Genomic DNA, 15,147 nt, shown 5'->3' on the forward strand with positions numbered 1-15,147 from the left:
GTCCTTCCCGGAAACTGCTATTCTCAAGTTCTTCAATCGCATCATGCACTAAATCTTTAAGTGAGGCTTTCTGAGACAATTTTGGTATAGAGTAATTTTTTATTCTTAATGGAGCTGTGTGTCTGTGAAGAGGTTTTCCCCTGTGAATGACACAAATATATCTTCATTTCCCACAGAACACATACAGAGTGCCTAAAAATTCACCAGCACTCAAACTTCAAAAACAGTCAGAGTGCATTTTCCTAAATCATTCTAACAAAGACATCAATAACAGCAAGACTCTGTGTTTTGAGACAGGAGTTCTGTTCTAGTTCTGGCCTCAATATTAAAAGACATTTTTCATGTTTGTTCATGACAAGATTGTCATTTTCCATGCTGCATGCCAATTATACACAGGATCAATTTTCAATTGATAATGGAAACTAGCATACCAGGAAGTAAAGACACTCTATAGTATGTATCTCTACTACTTAACTAAAGGAGGACTCCCAATGAAACTGTGAAGTATATCGTGAAAACATAATGCTGCACTTTCTCCCATTGTCTATACCTACAATGTCAGGATACACTTAAATGGCAGAAGGATGTGATAACATGGGGAAAACAATGTGTAGGGGAGAAGAAGGGTGAAAGGAGAAATCCCTGTGCCTGTGGAACTGTATCACGAAAACAAAAATTTTTTCAAATAGAAACACATTACCTTCAAGGCATGAACTTGGAAAGTCCACCCAATTTTCCAAAATATACCCCATACGTGACTGTCAATCTCAGCCACACACATAAAAATCTGAAATAATTTGTAACACCATCCTAAACTCATTTCATTCTCAAGTCTTTTAGAAACTATAGAAATGCAGTATTCTGCTTACTGAAAACTTCAACAAGGTGGGAGGTAACAATCCATAACTACAATGTACATTTTATATAAAAATAGGAATCTTTCCAGATGACTAAGAAACGATATGTCCCTCAAATTTATGAAAATACTCGAAAAATGTCTTGTAAAAGGTAATTAAAAGTTACGCCTAGGAGTGGGAATTGAGGTAAAGCAGGTTAAGCTGCCACTTGGGGTTCCCACATCCCATGTAGACGTGCCTAGGATGGAGTCTGACTTCTGCTTCCACTCCCACTACATTTCCCAAGGTGAAAACCAGGAGCCAGATCTTCAACATGAGTGACCCAAGTACTTGAGCTGTCATGTTGAAGATCTGGCTCCTGGTTTTCACCTTGGGAAATGTAGTGGGCCTTCGAAGGATGAATAAGCAAATGGAAAATCTCTCTATCTCTCTCATTCTCTCCTCTCTCTTTTTCTCTGTCATTCTGCTTTTAATGTAAAATAAAACAATGAAATCCACACACATGAGGAGGTCTATAATGAATTCATGGACATGCATATTATGAAAAACTATGCTTATTTCAACATTTTTGCCCCCAAAGAAACATCTTTTAAGTCCATCTTCTACAACCTTGCTGGAGTCCCCTTATATATATGCATCCCCCTGATAGCCAAACACAAAAGACGGCAGCATTTCTTCAGAAGATATTCAGGCAAAAACTAGCACTTCTGTAAATAAGAACACAGCAGCAGAGTAGCTGAAGACAGGAATTCCAGCAGACGCCAGGAGAAGCAGCTCTGAGACATGGTTCTTACCAAGTTCATAACCACGAGGAACACACAAATGTCTCCAAAAATCGTCAGTATTTATAAAATGAGACTTAACAGGGGAGATTCAATATGTTTAAAGAAATATTTGCCTTCTATTTCATTTTTTGAAACAATTTTCTAAAAACCTGTCTCAGTTCATTTACTTCTCAGTTGTTAAGTACTGAATCCATACAATGATAACGGATGCTCTGCATGTCCCCCGGTTGTTTACCATCTGCAGCATTAAAAAAAATAAGACAAGATCATAAGCACATGAATAGATACAAATGCAGCCAGTTTGTCTTCCTGGTGATTAACGCTCCCTGCCAACACATATATGAACACACATGTGCATGCACAGAGACATATACGATAAAAGATTTTTCTGCCACATCAAAGCACTACATCTAGTAATTCCACCACAGTTCTCTTAAGTGCTAATTGTTCAACCTGTCCACTTCACTGGATAGAACAGGGGCTCATCAAGTAACTCACCATTTAGCATGGCAACTTGCCTCATTGAGCATACAGTATGAGTTCCAGAACACTCCACACTTCCAAAGCAGCTTGCTGCTAATGCACTAGGAGGCAGCAGATAACATCCCAAGTACTAGGGCTCGTGCCACTCATGAGGAAGATGTGGATGGAATTCCTGGTTCCTGAAGTCTGCATATGAGAAGGGATCTATAATCCTATATTTATAGCAGCACAATCTATCATAGCAAAGACATGAAAACAACCCAAATGCTTTTCCAAAGAGGAGTAGTTAAAGACACTGTGGTACATCTACTCCATGGAATATTACTCAGCCATTAAAAAGAATGAAATTCTGGGCCCAGCATGGTAGCCTAGCAGGTAAAGTCCTCACTTTGCACACCCTGGGACCCAATATGGGTGCGAGTTCTTGTCCTGGTGGCCCACTTCCCATCCAGCTCCCTGCACATGACCTGGGAAAACAGTCAAAGATAGCCCAAGCCTTGAGACCCTCACCCACATGGGAGACCAGTAAGAAGTTCCTGGCTCCTGGCTTCAGATTGGTTCAGCTGCAGCCAATGTGGCCACTTGGAGAGTGAATCATCAGATGGAAGATCTTCCTCTCTGTCTCTCCTCCTCTCTGTATATCTTCCAAATAAAATAAATACATCTTCACACACACACAAAAAAAAGAATGAAATTCTATCATTTGCAGCCAAATGGTCCCACTAGAGACAATTAGGCTCAATGAAATAAATCAATCCCAAAAGGACAAATGCCATATATTCTCTCTGATATATGGCAGCTTTCATGCAAATTATAATATCAACAACTTTTAACACTGTTTTTGTTGCAACGAATGGATTTTGATACTTCTGTTTTTACTTTCATTTCTTCAAAATAGTTTCTTCTCTCTTATTAAATTCTTCACTGACTCACAAATCATATAGTACCATAGATCATAGTACCATTTTCCCCAAGAAGGTTTTTTGTTTTGTTTTATTTCTTCATTGAAACATTGGTTATTCAGTAGCATGTTATTTAACTCCATGGTGTTGTAAGATTTTTTAACTTCATTAAAAACATTCATATTCCTATGATGGTCTGAAATGAACTGTGCAAATTTTGCTGCAAGATTTTATGAAAGGTTTTTTTTTTTCAAAAAAAAGATTTTTTAACTTCATTCATACTGTTGATTTTGATTTATAGCTTTTCACTTAAGGGAATGTATAGTTAACTGTATAACAGAGACTTTCACATCCAGATGTGAATATACAGTTCATTTCTGCTTTCAAATCAAACAAGGATTCCCAGTGAGACTGTTGGATATATCTTGACAATAATATGCTGATCTATCTGCCATTGTCTGTGCCAGAAATGTCAAGACACACTTGGATAGCAGAATGATGGATTTGTAACTGCTTATAAAAGACTGTACTATTGTAATAATATGGGGGAAATAAATTGGGGGTGGGATTTAGAGGGAGGGTAAAGGAAATCCCAGAGTCTATGGAATTTTGTACCAGAAATTTTAAAATAAAACAGAAGGAAAAAAAAAAAAAACAAGACACATCAGAGTATCAGATTTCGGGACCTATTATAGGGCCGTAATAATCAAAACAGCTTGGTACTGGTAAAATAAATGAATGAATGAATGAATGAATGAAAGAAAGAAAGAAAGAAAGAAAGAAAGAAATATTTTTTAAAAAAAGAAAGAAAGAAAGAAGACAGGTAGACCAATAGAACAGAACAGAAACCCCCGAACAAATGGTGCTGGGAAAATTGGATTTCCGTGTGTAGAAGTATGGAACAAGATCCCTACCTTATGTAACCTGATACAAAAAAATCAACTCAAAACAGATCACAGATCTAAATCACAAATTGCTAAAGGAAAACATCAGGGAAACTGTGCAAGATATAGGTATAGGCAGAGACCTGGTGGAAAAGACCCCAGAAGCTTTGCAATTAAAGCAAAAATAGATAACTGGAATTACATCAAGCTAAGAAGCTCCTACACTGCAAAGGAAATCCTCAACTAAGAGAAGAGGCAACCAACAGAATGGGAGAAATAACAGCAAATGACGCATCTGATAAAGAATTAAAATTCAGAATCTATGAAGATCTCAGGAAACTCAACAACAAGAAGCCCAGTTTAAAAAAATGGGCAAAGAACATGACCAGGTATTTTTCAAAGGATGAAATTCAAATGGCCACCAAACATGAAAAAGTGCTTAGGCTCACTGGCCATCAGGGAAATAAAACCACAATAAGGTTTTGCCTCACCTCACTTAGAATTACTATCATCCAAAAATCAAAAAATAATATATGCTGGAGAGAGTATAGAGGGGGAAAGCACCCTAACCCACTGTTGGTAGGAATGTAAACTAATACAACCATTATGGAAGACAGCATGGAGATTCCTCAGAGACCTAAAAATAGATCTACCATATGGCCCAGCCATCCCACTCCTGGGAATTTATCCAAAGGAAATAAAATCAGCATGAGACAGTCATCTGTACTCCCATGTTTACAGCAGCTCAATTCATAATAGCTAAGATATGGAATTAACTCAGATGTCCATCAACTGATGAATGGACAAAGAAAATATGGTACATGTTCACTACGGAATACTACCCTGCCATAAAAAACAAATCCTGTGCCTTGAAACAAAATGAATGCAACTGAAAATCATTATGCCTGGTGAAACAAACCAGTCTCCCCAAAAACCATGTCTCCCCTGTAACTAATATACAGAATACAAAAAAGGTAATCTATTGAGTGAAATTGGTATTTTGAGATTTGTTTACAGCCTTTGTCTATACTCTTGAAAAACAGAAGTAGTTTCTTTTCTACTTTCTATTTGTTGAATTCTTTACTTACTGGAGTGTTAAGCCCATGGTTGTAAATTGAACTGAGAGTATGTCTTTGTAAGATTTCCAGAGGGAAGAAAAGAAAGAAGGGAAGAGATGTGTACTCAGGCAGTAGGGTGGATAGGGTGAGAAGTATCACTATTCTCCTAAACAGGTATTGTGTAACACAATAAATTTGTTCCCTTTATGTAAATAAAATAATTTTTAAAATTTGTATCAAAAGACAATAAAACCTTGAATATATCACAAAAACAAAAAGCATTTAAGTAAATTATGAAAACATATATATATATACAAATCTTTATACACAAAAGTCTGTCAACTTGTAGATGTCACTTTTCAAAGAATTTCAAGTATTTCATATTATAAACACATTCACAAAGCTAAAGAGTAAAACCAACAACTCACATAATAGAGACCACTCTGAGGGTTTAAGATATGAAATGCATACACACACTAAAGCCATTCTGTACTGAACTGAGGAAAAATGCAATTCATCTTCTATCTTTTTGATTTAACGTAACTAAAACAAGGAGAAAGCAACTTACCAAACAAATCAAATCTACATCAGAAAATCATAGGGCTCACAATATAGGTTAATGTCAACATTGTATAAGCAAGAAGTTAAAGGATTTAGATTAAATACTCACTGCGACAAAGGGGTGAAATCATAAAAAGAAAAGGACACCCCTTTCACAAAATCAAATTCTACTTATAATGGATTGCATATCATTTAAAAGGAAATGAAACAAGATTTTATAAGATAACCAAACCATCAAGTAAAACCAAAATTTCCTCCTAATTTTTCTGCTGTGACAACAAATGTAATCTTATTCTCCCAAGGAAAGACTTGTGCATTATTTCTTCCCAGTAAAGTCCTTCATTCAAACACCCACAAGATAAAGCCCTAATGGCTTTATTAGGCACATGGACAGATCCAGGCAGCTATTATTGTGTTTGTAAATCACCCGCCTTCCTTCCACTCCTCTTTCTTTACAAATGTAAATCAGTGTGTCTGATCCAGAGTCCCCCACCAGTCACCACAACCAAATGATTCTCCAGGGACATCAATGTGGCTTGTTATTCTTGTTTCAGCCTTAAAAGGGGAGGGCAAGGGCAGCAGCTATTTTCAGGAACCAGAATTCCTCTTGATCAGATTTCTGACTGGCTGGTAAATGCTTATCCCCGTTTGGAAAAAAAAAAACATACATTACCCTCTGCTTGTAAATATTTGACTTTTCTAGAACCAAAATACTATTGCCAATACGAATTGCTTCAAGTTATGTATGCTTAGTTTCACAGGGAGCATTTGGTCAAATTCTAGTATTTCCTCTTGGAAATCAATTGCAACTTCCTGCAGATCTGACACTGCAGAACAGAACTGTAAACCACACACACATACAGAGCCATATCTTTCAGTGACACTGTCCTTTCTTTCTCCTACTCTGAGACACCTCCTATGACGTTCAAGGCTTAGAAAAAAGATCTTCCTGGGAGGCACAAGCGTCATCACAAAATGCAAAAAAATGCTTTTCCTCTGGCATTAAAAACAACAACAAATAAACCTCAGTTTCTAACCAAGGCTGAGACTATGAATCACTGCACGATTAATAAGAATAGCATGCACACATTTCCATAGGTGCCAAATGTACATTGAAAAAACACATGTCACAGGGTGTAGGAATCGTCTGTGGGCAGGAACCATTTTAATTGCAATCCCATTTTCTTAACTGAGATCATTGCTGTTGCTTCTGCGGCCACTGACAACCAAAGAGGACCCTCCCATTCATCTGTCATTAAAATGTACATGTGAATGGACTCCAAACCTTACAAACAGATATAATCTGGGAAAAGGTGAGGGTTCACTGCAATACAGCACTCATCCTGTTGCATTAGGGCTCAAAATAAGACATGTCAGCTCAGGCTGAAGGCTGGATGAGAGAATTTCACAAACTCAGCTGCGGCTCAAAATGTACTTCCACCAAGCAGCTGACTGATGACAGGCTAGGCTCTCCATTTCTTTCCCCCAACACCTCTTCCCTTTGCAGTGAACAGAAGCCATTTTACTAATTTATAAGTACCCTGACTACCCAACCATCTCCAAAAATGTACTCATCAATAATGGTCAACTGAAAGCCAAGGCACATCCCACAGGAGTCAGGGAGGAAGACAGGCAACAGCAGCACACATCGACCTGCCAGGCTCCAGCTTAGACACTCACTGAAGGCAGCCACGGCCAGGGCCAGAGTGACGATAATGGAGAACCAGGAGACCCACAGGGCCTTCTTTCTGTAGTTCTGGGCTTCGTGAGGTTTCAGCCGGGTGCTGCTTTCTAGTAAGCCTAACAAACACAAGAAGAGAAAGCAGTTAGACAGCTCCTTATTAAGAAACCCACAGCCAACACAATTTCTGATCCAAAGATTGCAAACTGACAGTCAGCGGGCCAAGATGTGTTGTGCCTGGCCCATGCTGTGTTGTAACAATTATGAGGTTGCACATGAGAAACTAGGCTTGCTGGCATCCCTTGAAAACTGTTGGGTTTTGGCAATGTGAAACATGCCACTCTGCAGCATGACAGGAACTGTCCCTTTGCCACTCCACAGTTCCCACTGCTCGCTGACCCAATACCCCAAGTCATTCCCCCACCTCAAGGCTAAGTAAGCCTTGTGGCCCAAGAAGATGCAGCTCCTTCCACTGATTGCCACTGACCCACTGGCACAGTCCGAATTGATGCACAGGACTTGGCCCACAACAAGGAGTCAAGAAGTACCAAAGATCTCTCTTCTCCCAATTAACAAGTCGAGATGGCCATTTTTCTCTTTAACCACACCCAACAACAGGCCAGATTGTGCAAGATATTCAGAAAGTCCATGGAAATGTATATTATGGGGGGGAGTTACATTCAAAAAGTTTTCACAAGTTACCATTATGTGCAACAGCTAAGATGTCCTTTGGGATGCTCATATTAGAGTGGCCAGGTTCAAGTCCTAGCTCCACTCTTGAAGCCAGCTTCCTACTAATGAATACCCTGGAAGGCAGCAGGTGATGCTTCAAGTTCTTGGATTCCTGCAAGAGATTTGGATTGAGCCCCTAGCTCCTGGTTCCTGGTTTCATCCTGGTGCAACCCCTGTGGTAGTAAGCATTTGCAGAATGAACCAGTGGATAAAAGATATCCTCTCTCTTTCTCCTTTTTTCCTTCCTTTTCAGTCTCTCCTAAAAATAAGTAAATATTCTTAAAAATTTTTACACAAAAACAAATATTCTTGATTCCACTTTTCATATTATTTAAAATGTATTTGAGAAAAAAGATGCATAAAACTTACATCTCATGGCTTATTCTAAGGAATAATAACCACATTAGCCCTGCCCCAGGGACCAAAGCCATCGGTCAGGTTGCCTATGTGGGTAGCAGGAACATAATCATGAACCATCAACACCATCTCCCAGGGTTAGTACAGGCAGGAAGCTGGAATCAGAGCCAAGCAAAGCATCAAGTACATCTCAACCACCACACCAAAAACCTGCCTCTCTACAAACTTTTTGAAGTATACTGGTACACGCCATGTTTTCTTCCCTCCTCTCTATACACTAAGCCTGTTTTTAAAAATCCCTCGGAATAGTAAAGTGGGCAAAACCTGCTAAAACTGAAGGTATCTTCCCAGGTAGGTCATATGTAAGAACGATTATGTCTTCTATACTTTGAACATTGGAAGTCCTTAAGAATAACAGAAACTTAGGAGCATATTCCCCCTCCCCCCAAGTCAATGCCCCAGCTTCAACTACCTGGAGTCAAAATGTGATCTGGATTTATGTTTTATTTCTCCTCCTTTAAAAACAAATCACAGATGGCATCTCTAAGTAGCACAGACAACCAAATTCACAGTCCTGCCTTCTATGTAAAAAAACATCTACTGCACCATCTCTGGCTACAAACACTCTTCGTTTAACAGAACGGGCAGCTTTATCATAATAGCTCCAAGGGATGAAGGAAATGCTAGTTAAAAGCCAGGCACCCATACAACATGGGACAAACCACACCTATAATTCCCACAGAGAAAGCATCCTTTTTCTCTGCCTGGGTGCACATTCGGGTTGCCAAAGGAATAGGAAGAGTGTGACACCTATCCTTACCCATCAAAGAGAAAAAGCATCACGTGATACAGGAGTCTGCAAAAACTAAAACCCCCTCACTCCCACTCCACCACAAGATTTCCTGAATGAAGAACTGCTGTGAAGGAATGTGACTAGTAGAAGGGTGTGACCCAGTGTAACTAAGGGGGAGATGCAGCCAGACTGGGCATCGGATTCTTCCTCCCTTCTGGGTTTAGGGTGAGATTCCTTCTGGAACTAGGCATCTATAGTCACACAATGTAGGTCTGGAATATTCTTTAAGGTCAGCTCTTACACAGTTAAGGGGGTTGGAGGGAAGACTGCAGTCACACTTCTAGCTTAAACAGGTGTCTTTGGAAGACAGGGGTTGTAGTTAGACCCTTCTTAAAAAGGCAGTCTAATTTCTGTGAATTGTACTAGGGGAGAGAGTCAGAAAAGAATCCTGCTTCTGAAGCCATGCCAGTGACTTTCAGTTCAAGGCAATCAGCCACCAAAGCTCCATCCTTCAGGGTACTGTTTCCTAAAGGCTCCACATTGCCAAAAGCTGCATCCTGCTCAAGACTTCCAAACTCCTCAGTTCTCTTTATTGCTCAGACTTGAGCACTCCTGAACAAGTTCAAAAAAGGCTAGAAAGAATGTCAAGAAGGCTGCCCAGTGAGCCAGGTGTATCATACACAAGATTTTTAAATAATCAAGACTTTGTCTGGGAGTCACAGAACACATACCACAAGTACAAACACCATCTCTACCACCTCCCTGCAGTGATCTCCCCAGACCTCCTTCAAAAATTCTCTTGGAAGTAAAAAACCAGAACCTTCTTTCTGTTAAGTCTGGCCCAAGTATGGTACAAAGTCATTTCATATGGAAATTCCATGCCCCTTTGTCTACTTCATCCTTACCTACCAGAAATCAACTCATTCCTTGTTCACCTGCAATCATTGCTGTCTCCTAGTCATAACCTGGAGCAAGCAATCATTGCTGTCTCCTAGTCATAACCTGGAGCAAGCAGATCTCATATACCCCTAGGAATTCATTGACATTTTCCCAAATGACATAGTAAGCTTCCTTTGCCCCTGCCCAGTAGATTTTCACGGGGAAGTGAAGTCATACAGACTCAACACACTTCTGGTAAACATTTTGACAGCAACTATGTCAAGAAGTTTACCCACAGAGGTCAAAGATAAGGCTCCTTGTAAAAGTAATCCCATTTTCCGAGAAGTAACAGCGATCTGAACTTTCTATTCTGCATTGACATTTATTCTTCCTTCCAAAGTCATCCAGTTTTAACAACCAGTAACAATACCCAGTCCACACCTATGAATCAATCTACACCCCCTCACCCACCAGCGGGGGCCCCCAGAGGAGCATCGAGTAACAGGCCGCACTGCTTGAACTGCCACGAAGGTGTCACTGGAGTCCTCCCAACAGGAGGACTAAATGAGTCTCCCCCAGACCTAGGTCCGTGTATGCCACCTCTGTGTAAGAAAAATGAATCTCAGTGGGAAAAATGCCCCCAAAGAGAAAGACTTGACAATTCCTAGTTAACTGTTTATTTCCTGCTGATTTTTCTTACTGAAAACAGAGCTGACATCAGGAGTGGAAAACCTCCCATTCCTCAAAGTAGAATAGGAAAGTCCACAAAAATCCAGTGAGAAATATCCGGTCTGCACACAGGTGCCTCCACAGCTAGGTCAGATCGATGCTCATGCAGCAGCCACCAGATGTGGGAAGGGTCCTCAGGGTGTCCAAGAAGCTGGCAACCAACCCAAGGTGGAAGAAAGGAAAGGCAAGACAGCCTAGTGCAGCCAAGACAAGCCCACATTTGCACACAGGCCCACATTTTCCCTAGCCCCTAGGCTAGGGAAGTGGGCTCCACAGTCCAATTTTTCATCTCACTCCAATTTCATCTACTTGCCACCTAGGCTAGGCCAATACCAAGCTGAGGTGAGGAGGGTTGAATTAATGAAGCACTGACTCCTTATTTATCTGGGGGCAGGAGCAAGCCAATATAAATGAGGTGGTGGGGTGGAAGGGTGAAGCTGCCAGCTGTTTCCTATGTACTAGCTTGAATGAATTCCAATAGCTTTCTCCTGAGACGCTGTCAACCTCGTGTTCTCTGAAGGGGAATTTTTATTAGTTTGAGGGTGGGGGAGGAAGTGTAGTGGGGAATGCTGAAGTTCAAAAGTCTCTAAACCTAAGGTTTGGGACAGAATGATGAGGGAAATGGAGATTAAACCGGGAGGCTGAAATGCCTGCAATGAACCTGATCTATTTTCTACCTGCTAAAGGTCTTAAACCATAAAGCACGTGCTTGTTGAAGAACAAGACCCAGCCAAAGAGCCCCATGCTCACTGACAATGCAAGCTAGCTGCGTTTCTGGGTACCAGCCCACATCACTTCTGGGGTGGGGTGGGGTGGGGTGGGGTGGGAGCAGGACCACCTCTCAAGTCCCCAAACTCTGGGCTATAAAGCAAGTCTTTGATCAGAATTGGAGACATTCAAGGGTTCCTGATGGCTCAGGAGGGAGGAAGCCTGCGACAAAAGACAAGGCCAAATATAGGCACAGATCATGAGTACCCATCCCCCTCCCCCCCACACACACCCTATAGGTATCTAGGCCTAAAGTCTGCAAGCCAGGCAGCACAGAGAAGCACAGCAGGCCACTAGCCAGGCTCCCTCCCCTCCAAACCCTCTCCCCAGGAGCAAAGAGGTCACAGCACCAGAATATTCCCAAGAGGAAAAAAAAAAAAAATCCATGCAGTCTGCACGAAGAGGATATCACAGGCACTATTTATTTAACCAAAATGATCATTAGCTCTTCCCATCAGGAGTCAAGTCAAACAAAAGAATGTTCAGCTCTGCTCCCAGCGCCACACACGCGGCAGTGGGTTCTTTGGGGACCAGGACACATCCCAACAAGGAGGCTGTGTGTGACCTGCAATGCCTTCACCCAGGCAGTTCATGAACAGTGAAGGCTTTCACGCCATCACATAATGCAAAATGAAATTCAGCTGGACACTAGAAAATAAGCCCAAGAACGAATTCAGAAGGGTTTGTATTTTTTTTTTTCACAGCTTAATCCTGAGCTACAAGATAATCTTAAATATTAACTCACCCCAGTACTATTTTCCTTCCTTTTGTGGGCTGCGGAGAAATAAGTCAGCACCTACAGATGACCCGCAGTGTTGCACAAAACAAGCTCAACTCACTTTTTCCTCCCTAATAAAACAAAAATCTCTACAAGATTAGTTGCAGGGGTTAGTGGCAATTAGCTCCATTGCATGTAACTGCTGGGCTTGCATGGGTGCTTGCGAGGGCACGGGCCTCGGAAGAGAACCGGAACCCTGAGTGCAGAACTCGTTGTCTGCCACTGGAGCGGCTCCAGATCCTGCCCAGCATCGCTGCCCATGTTCGTCTCCATGTCAATTCTATCTTTCATGCTACGACTTAGAATTTCTAAGGAGAAAGAAATCGTGCATCCGAACACGAAACCGGAATAAAAATGTACAGGAGAGTCTAAGAATAGGACGGAAACCTGTTAAGACTAAAATATACTATCAACCCGCCACAGAGGATCAAATACTGCTTCCAAGAAAAGGGGGGTGGAGCGGCCGAGAACCTGCTCTCTCTCGCCCGCCCCCACCTCCCCCAACACGTCAGCCCGCTGGGAAGGCCGGGTCTGCAGGGACCCTGCTTCGGGCCCCTAAGTGGTTTGAACACATCCATTTCGAGGGGTCCCGTTGCGAAGCAGCAAGAAGCAGAAGGGGTGTAGACGCGGTGAGGAATCCCAGCCCAAAAGAAACGAGGTAGAGACACAGGAGCGGGGGGGGGGGGGGGCAGGGGGAGGACCCGTCAAAGTGAACCCTGAAAGGTGCTCCACTCCCTGTGAACCACTCACTGGGGAGCACGGGGGGGGAGGGAATTGCGTCGGTACCCGGGAGAAGGACATTGGAGGGCTTCCAGGAGGCCTGGGTCCAAGGAAGGGCTGCAGAGACTGCTCTGAACGCTGCTTGGTCTCAGTGGCATCCCTCCACAGGAGGTTAGTAGACCATTCCCAATATCCCCTGCCCCAATTACCAGACGGCAGGGCAATGACCCTCGGTGGCCCTGGCGCCCGGTGCGGGCCTGGGTTGCCCCAGTGCACGGTGGCCGGAGCCCCGGCTCACCCCCTTCCTTGTGCCCTTAGCGGGGGCGAGCCACCCAACCGCTAGAGTGACACGACGAGACTTAACTCTCGGAAGTTCCCTTGGCAGCCGAAGCAGGCTTGCAAGAAGAGCAACCAGTCCGGTTTCTCTGAGCCCGGCGGGACCCGCAGTCCCCCGGGAGCGCTGGGCTCCGAGAGCCACAAAGCCTTTCGCAAACTTTTCCCCGGGCGTCAGAGGGTACCGGCCCAGGCGGGGTCGGCCGGGAGGCAGCCGGGTTCTCCAAGCTCGAGGAGGACGGAACCGCTGCCGAGCCGGTGCCGGCCGCAGGAGGTGGGACTGCCGCCCCTGCTTTCCGCGCCTCGGCTAGGAAGTCCACGCTCCGCGCCCCCGCACGCTCCGAGGCGCGGAGCTCAGCACCCTGCCGGGGCCTGAACAGCGAGTCAGCGAGCCCGGATCCGCGGCTCCTCGAGCGCAGCCGACCCAGTCCGCGCTAGGGGCCCGGGAGGCCCGGGGCGGTGCCCGCTCACCTCGGTCCTCCAGCCCGTCACTGAACTGGCCGCTCTCGCTGATCCGCGGCTGTCGCTCCTCCTCAGGCTGGGGCGGCTCACGAGCCGGGGAGCCCAGCGGGCCCGGACTGGGGGCTGTGGTCAAGGGCGTGTGGCCCCGGGGCGGAGGCTGGACGGCTGAACCAGGGGGGCTGCGGCGCTCATTGCCCAAAGCCGGCTCCATGGCGCCGGGCTGCGGATCCCGGAGGAAGCGAGGAGCCCGAAGTGCGAGGCGCCGCAGCTCCTGTGGGCGCAGGGAGGGACACACGGACAGACGGACCGCGTGGAGAGGGAAGGAGGTGCACCGGGAGGGAAGAAGGGAGCAGAGGGGAGGTTGGAGAGACGCGTGGCTAGCTCGCCGGGTAGCTGAGGCAGGGGCCGCGTTGTCGCCGCCGCGCTCCGCCCCTGGGGGCAGGTGCGGGCGGCGGGGACCCGCCCCAAGGCGCCGGCGCTGGAGCCCGCGCACCGAAGCCGGTGAGGAGGGTGGGAGGGACGGGTCTGGCCACAGGCGCGGACGCTAGGGGGACTGTTCTAGGAGTGCGTGGGGATGAGCAGGCGGATCCTGCATGGCTAGGAAAGCATGCAGTCAGGAACCTACTCCACCCGCGCCGCTGGATGGTACCCAGGGAGACCCCTCAGACTCGATTCCTTGAGGTCAGCTAAGCCAACAGGCGGCAGCGGCCCTCTGAGCGCAATAGCGCCTTAGAGTAGGGTACCCGCCTGGGTTGCCACCCCCATTGCCCGTCTCTTTCGGTCTTGGGCCTTCTCGGGTGCTGAAACTCTCCCTCCAGAGTCCCCCCCTCTGTCCAGCACCAGCTTAGCCAGCGGATGGGATGCCAGGCACGGCGGACGGTTCTGCGGGAGATGCTTGAATCTCTCCCCACCCCATGACAACCCACTGCGACTGTCCATAGGCCTTTGTTGTCGCATCCAGTTCGGCTTATCATTTTCCCCTATCCAAATGCTGAGGGTCTTCGGGACTCCTGGGAGTGTGGGGCTCCCCTACCTGGCCCTTCCGGCTGCGGCACCTCTGCCTGTGCGCCGCGGGCTGTACCTGGGGCTGGGAGCGCGCACCGTTTTTAAAAGACTTAGCTTAAAAAAAAAAAAAAAAAAAAAAAAAAAAAGACTTAGCTTGGATTTAGAGGTTTCCCCACCCAAGGTCTAGAATCCAGATTTCATCTTTAGATTCGTACCAACTCTAAATCTAACCCGAGTACTCTGAAATGCCTCATGTAGAAAATTCGACCTGTGTCCTTTCTCCTGGCTGCTGTTCTTGGAATCCAAAGCAGAGACGGATGGAAATGCCTCTCTGATGTGGGGGAGGGGGAGAGGTTATTTCGCTAGGGTGGTTCCAATTA

At 44.9% G+C, this 15,147-nt stretch overlaps 1 protein-coding gene across 1 annotated transcript in view; it reads right to left on the reverse strand.

The window, feature by feature from the left end:
* The window catches only part of TMEM163 (transmembrane protein 163), a 289,487-nt gene extending 275,343 nt beyond the window's left edge, over positions 1-14,144 (reverse strand). The window contains exons 1-2 of the mRNA XM_004589357.3: positions 13,772-14,144; positions 7,211-7,330 (exon numbers count right to left, since the gene is read on the reverse strand). Of these exons, the coding sequence (XP_004589414.1) occupies positions 7,211-7,330; positions 13,772-13,973 (322 nt within the window). The 5' untranslated portion in view covers positions 13,974-14,144. The remainder of the gene's footprint in view (positions 1-7,210; positions 7,331-13,771) is intronic.
* Positions 14,145-15,147: the final 1,003 nt, after the last annotated feature.

This window comes from Ochotona princeps, chromosome 5, assembly GCF_030435755.1.
Source record: "Ochotona princeps isolate mOchPri1 chromosome 5, mOchPri1.hap1, whole genome shotgun sequence".
Classification (NCBI taxonomy): Eukaryota; Metazoa; Chordata; class Mammalia; order Lagomorpha; family Ochotonidae; genus Ochotona; species Ochotona princeps.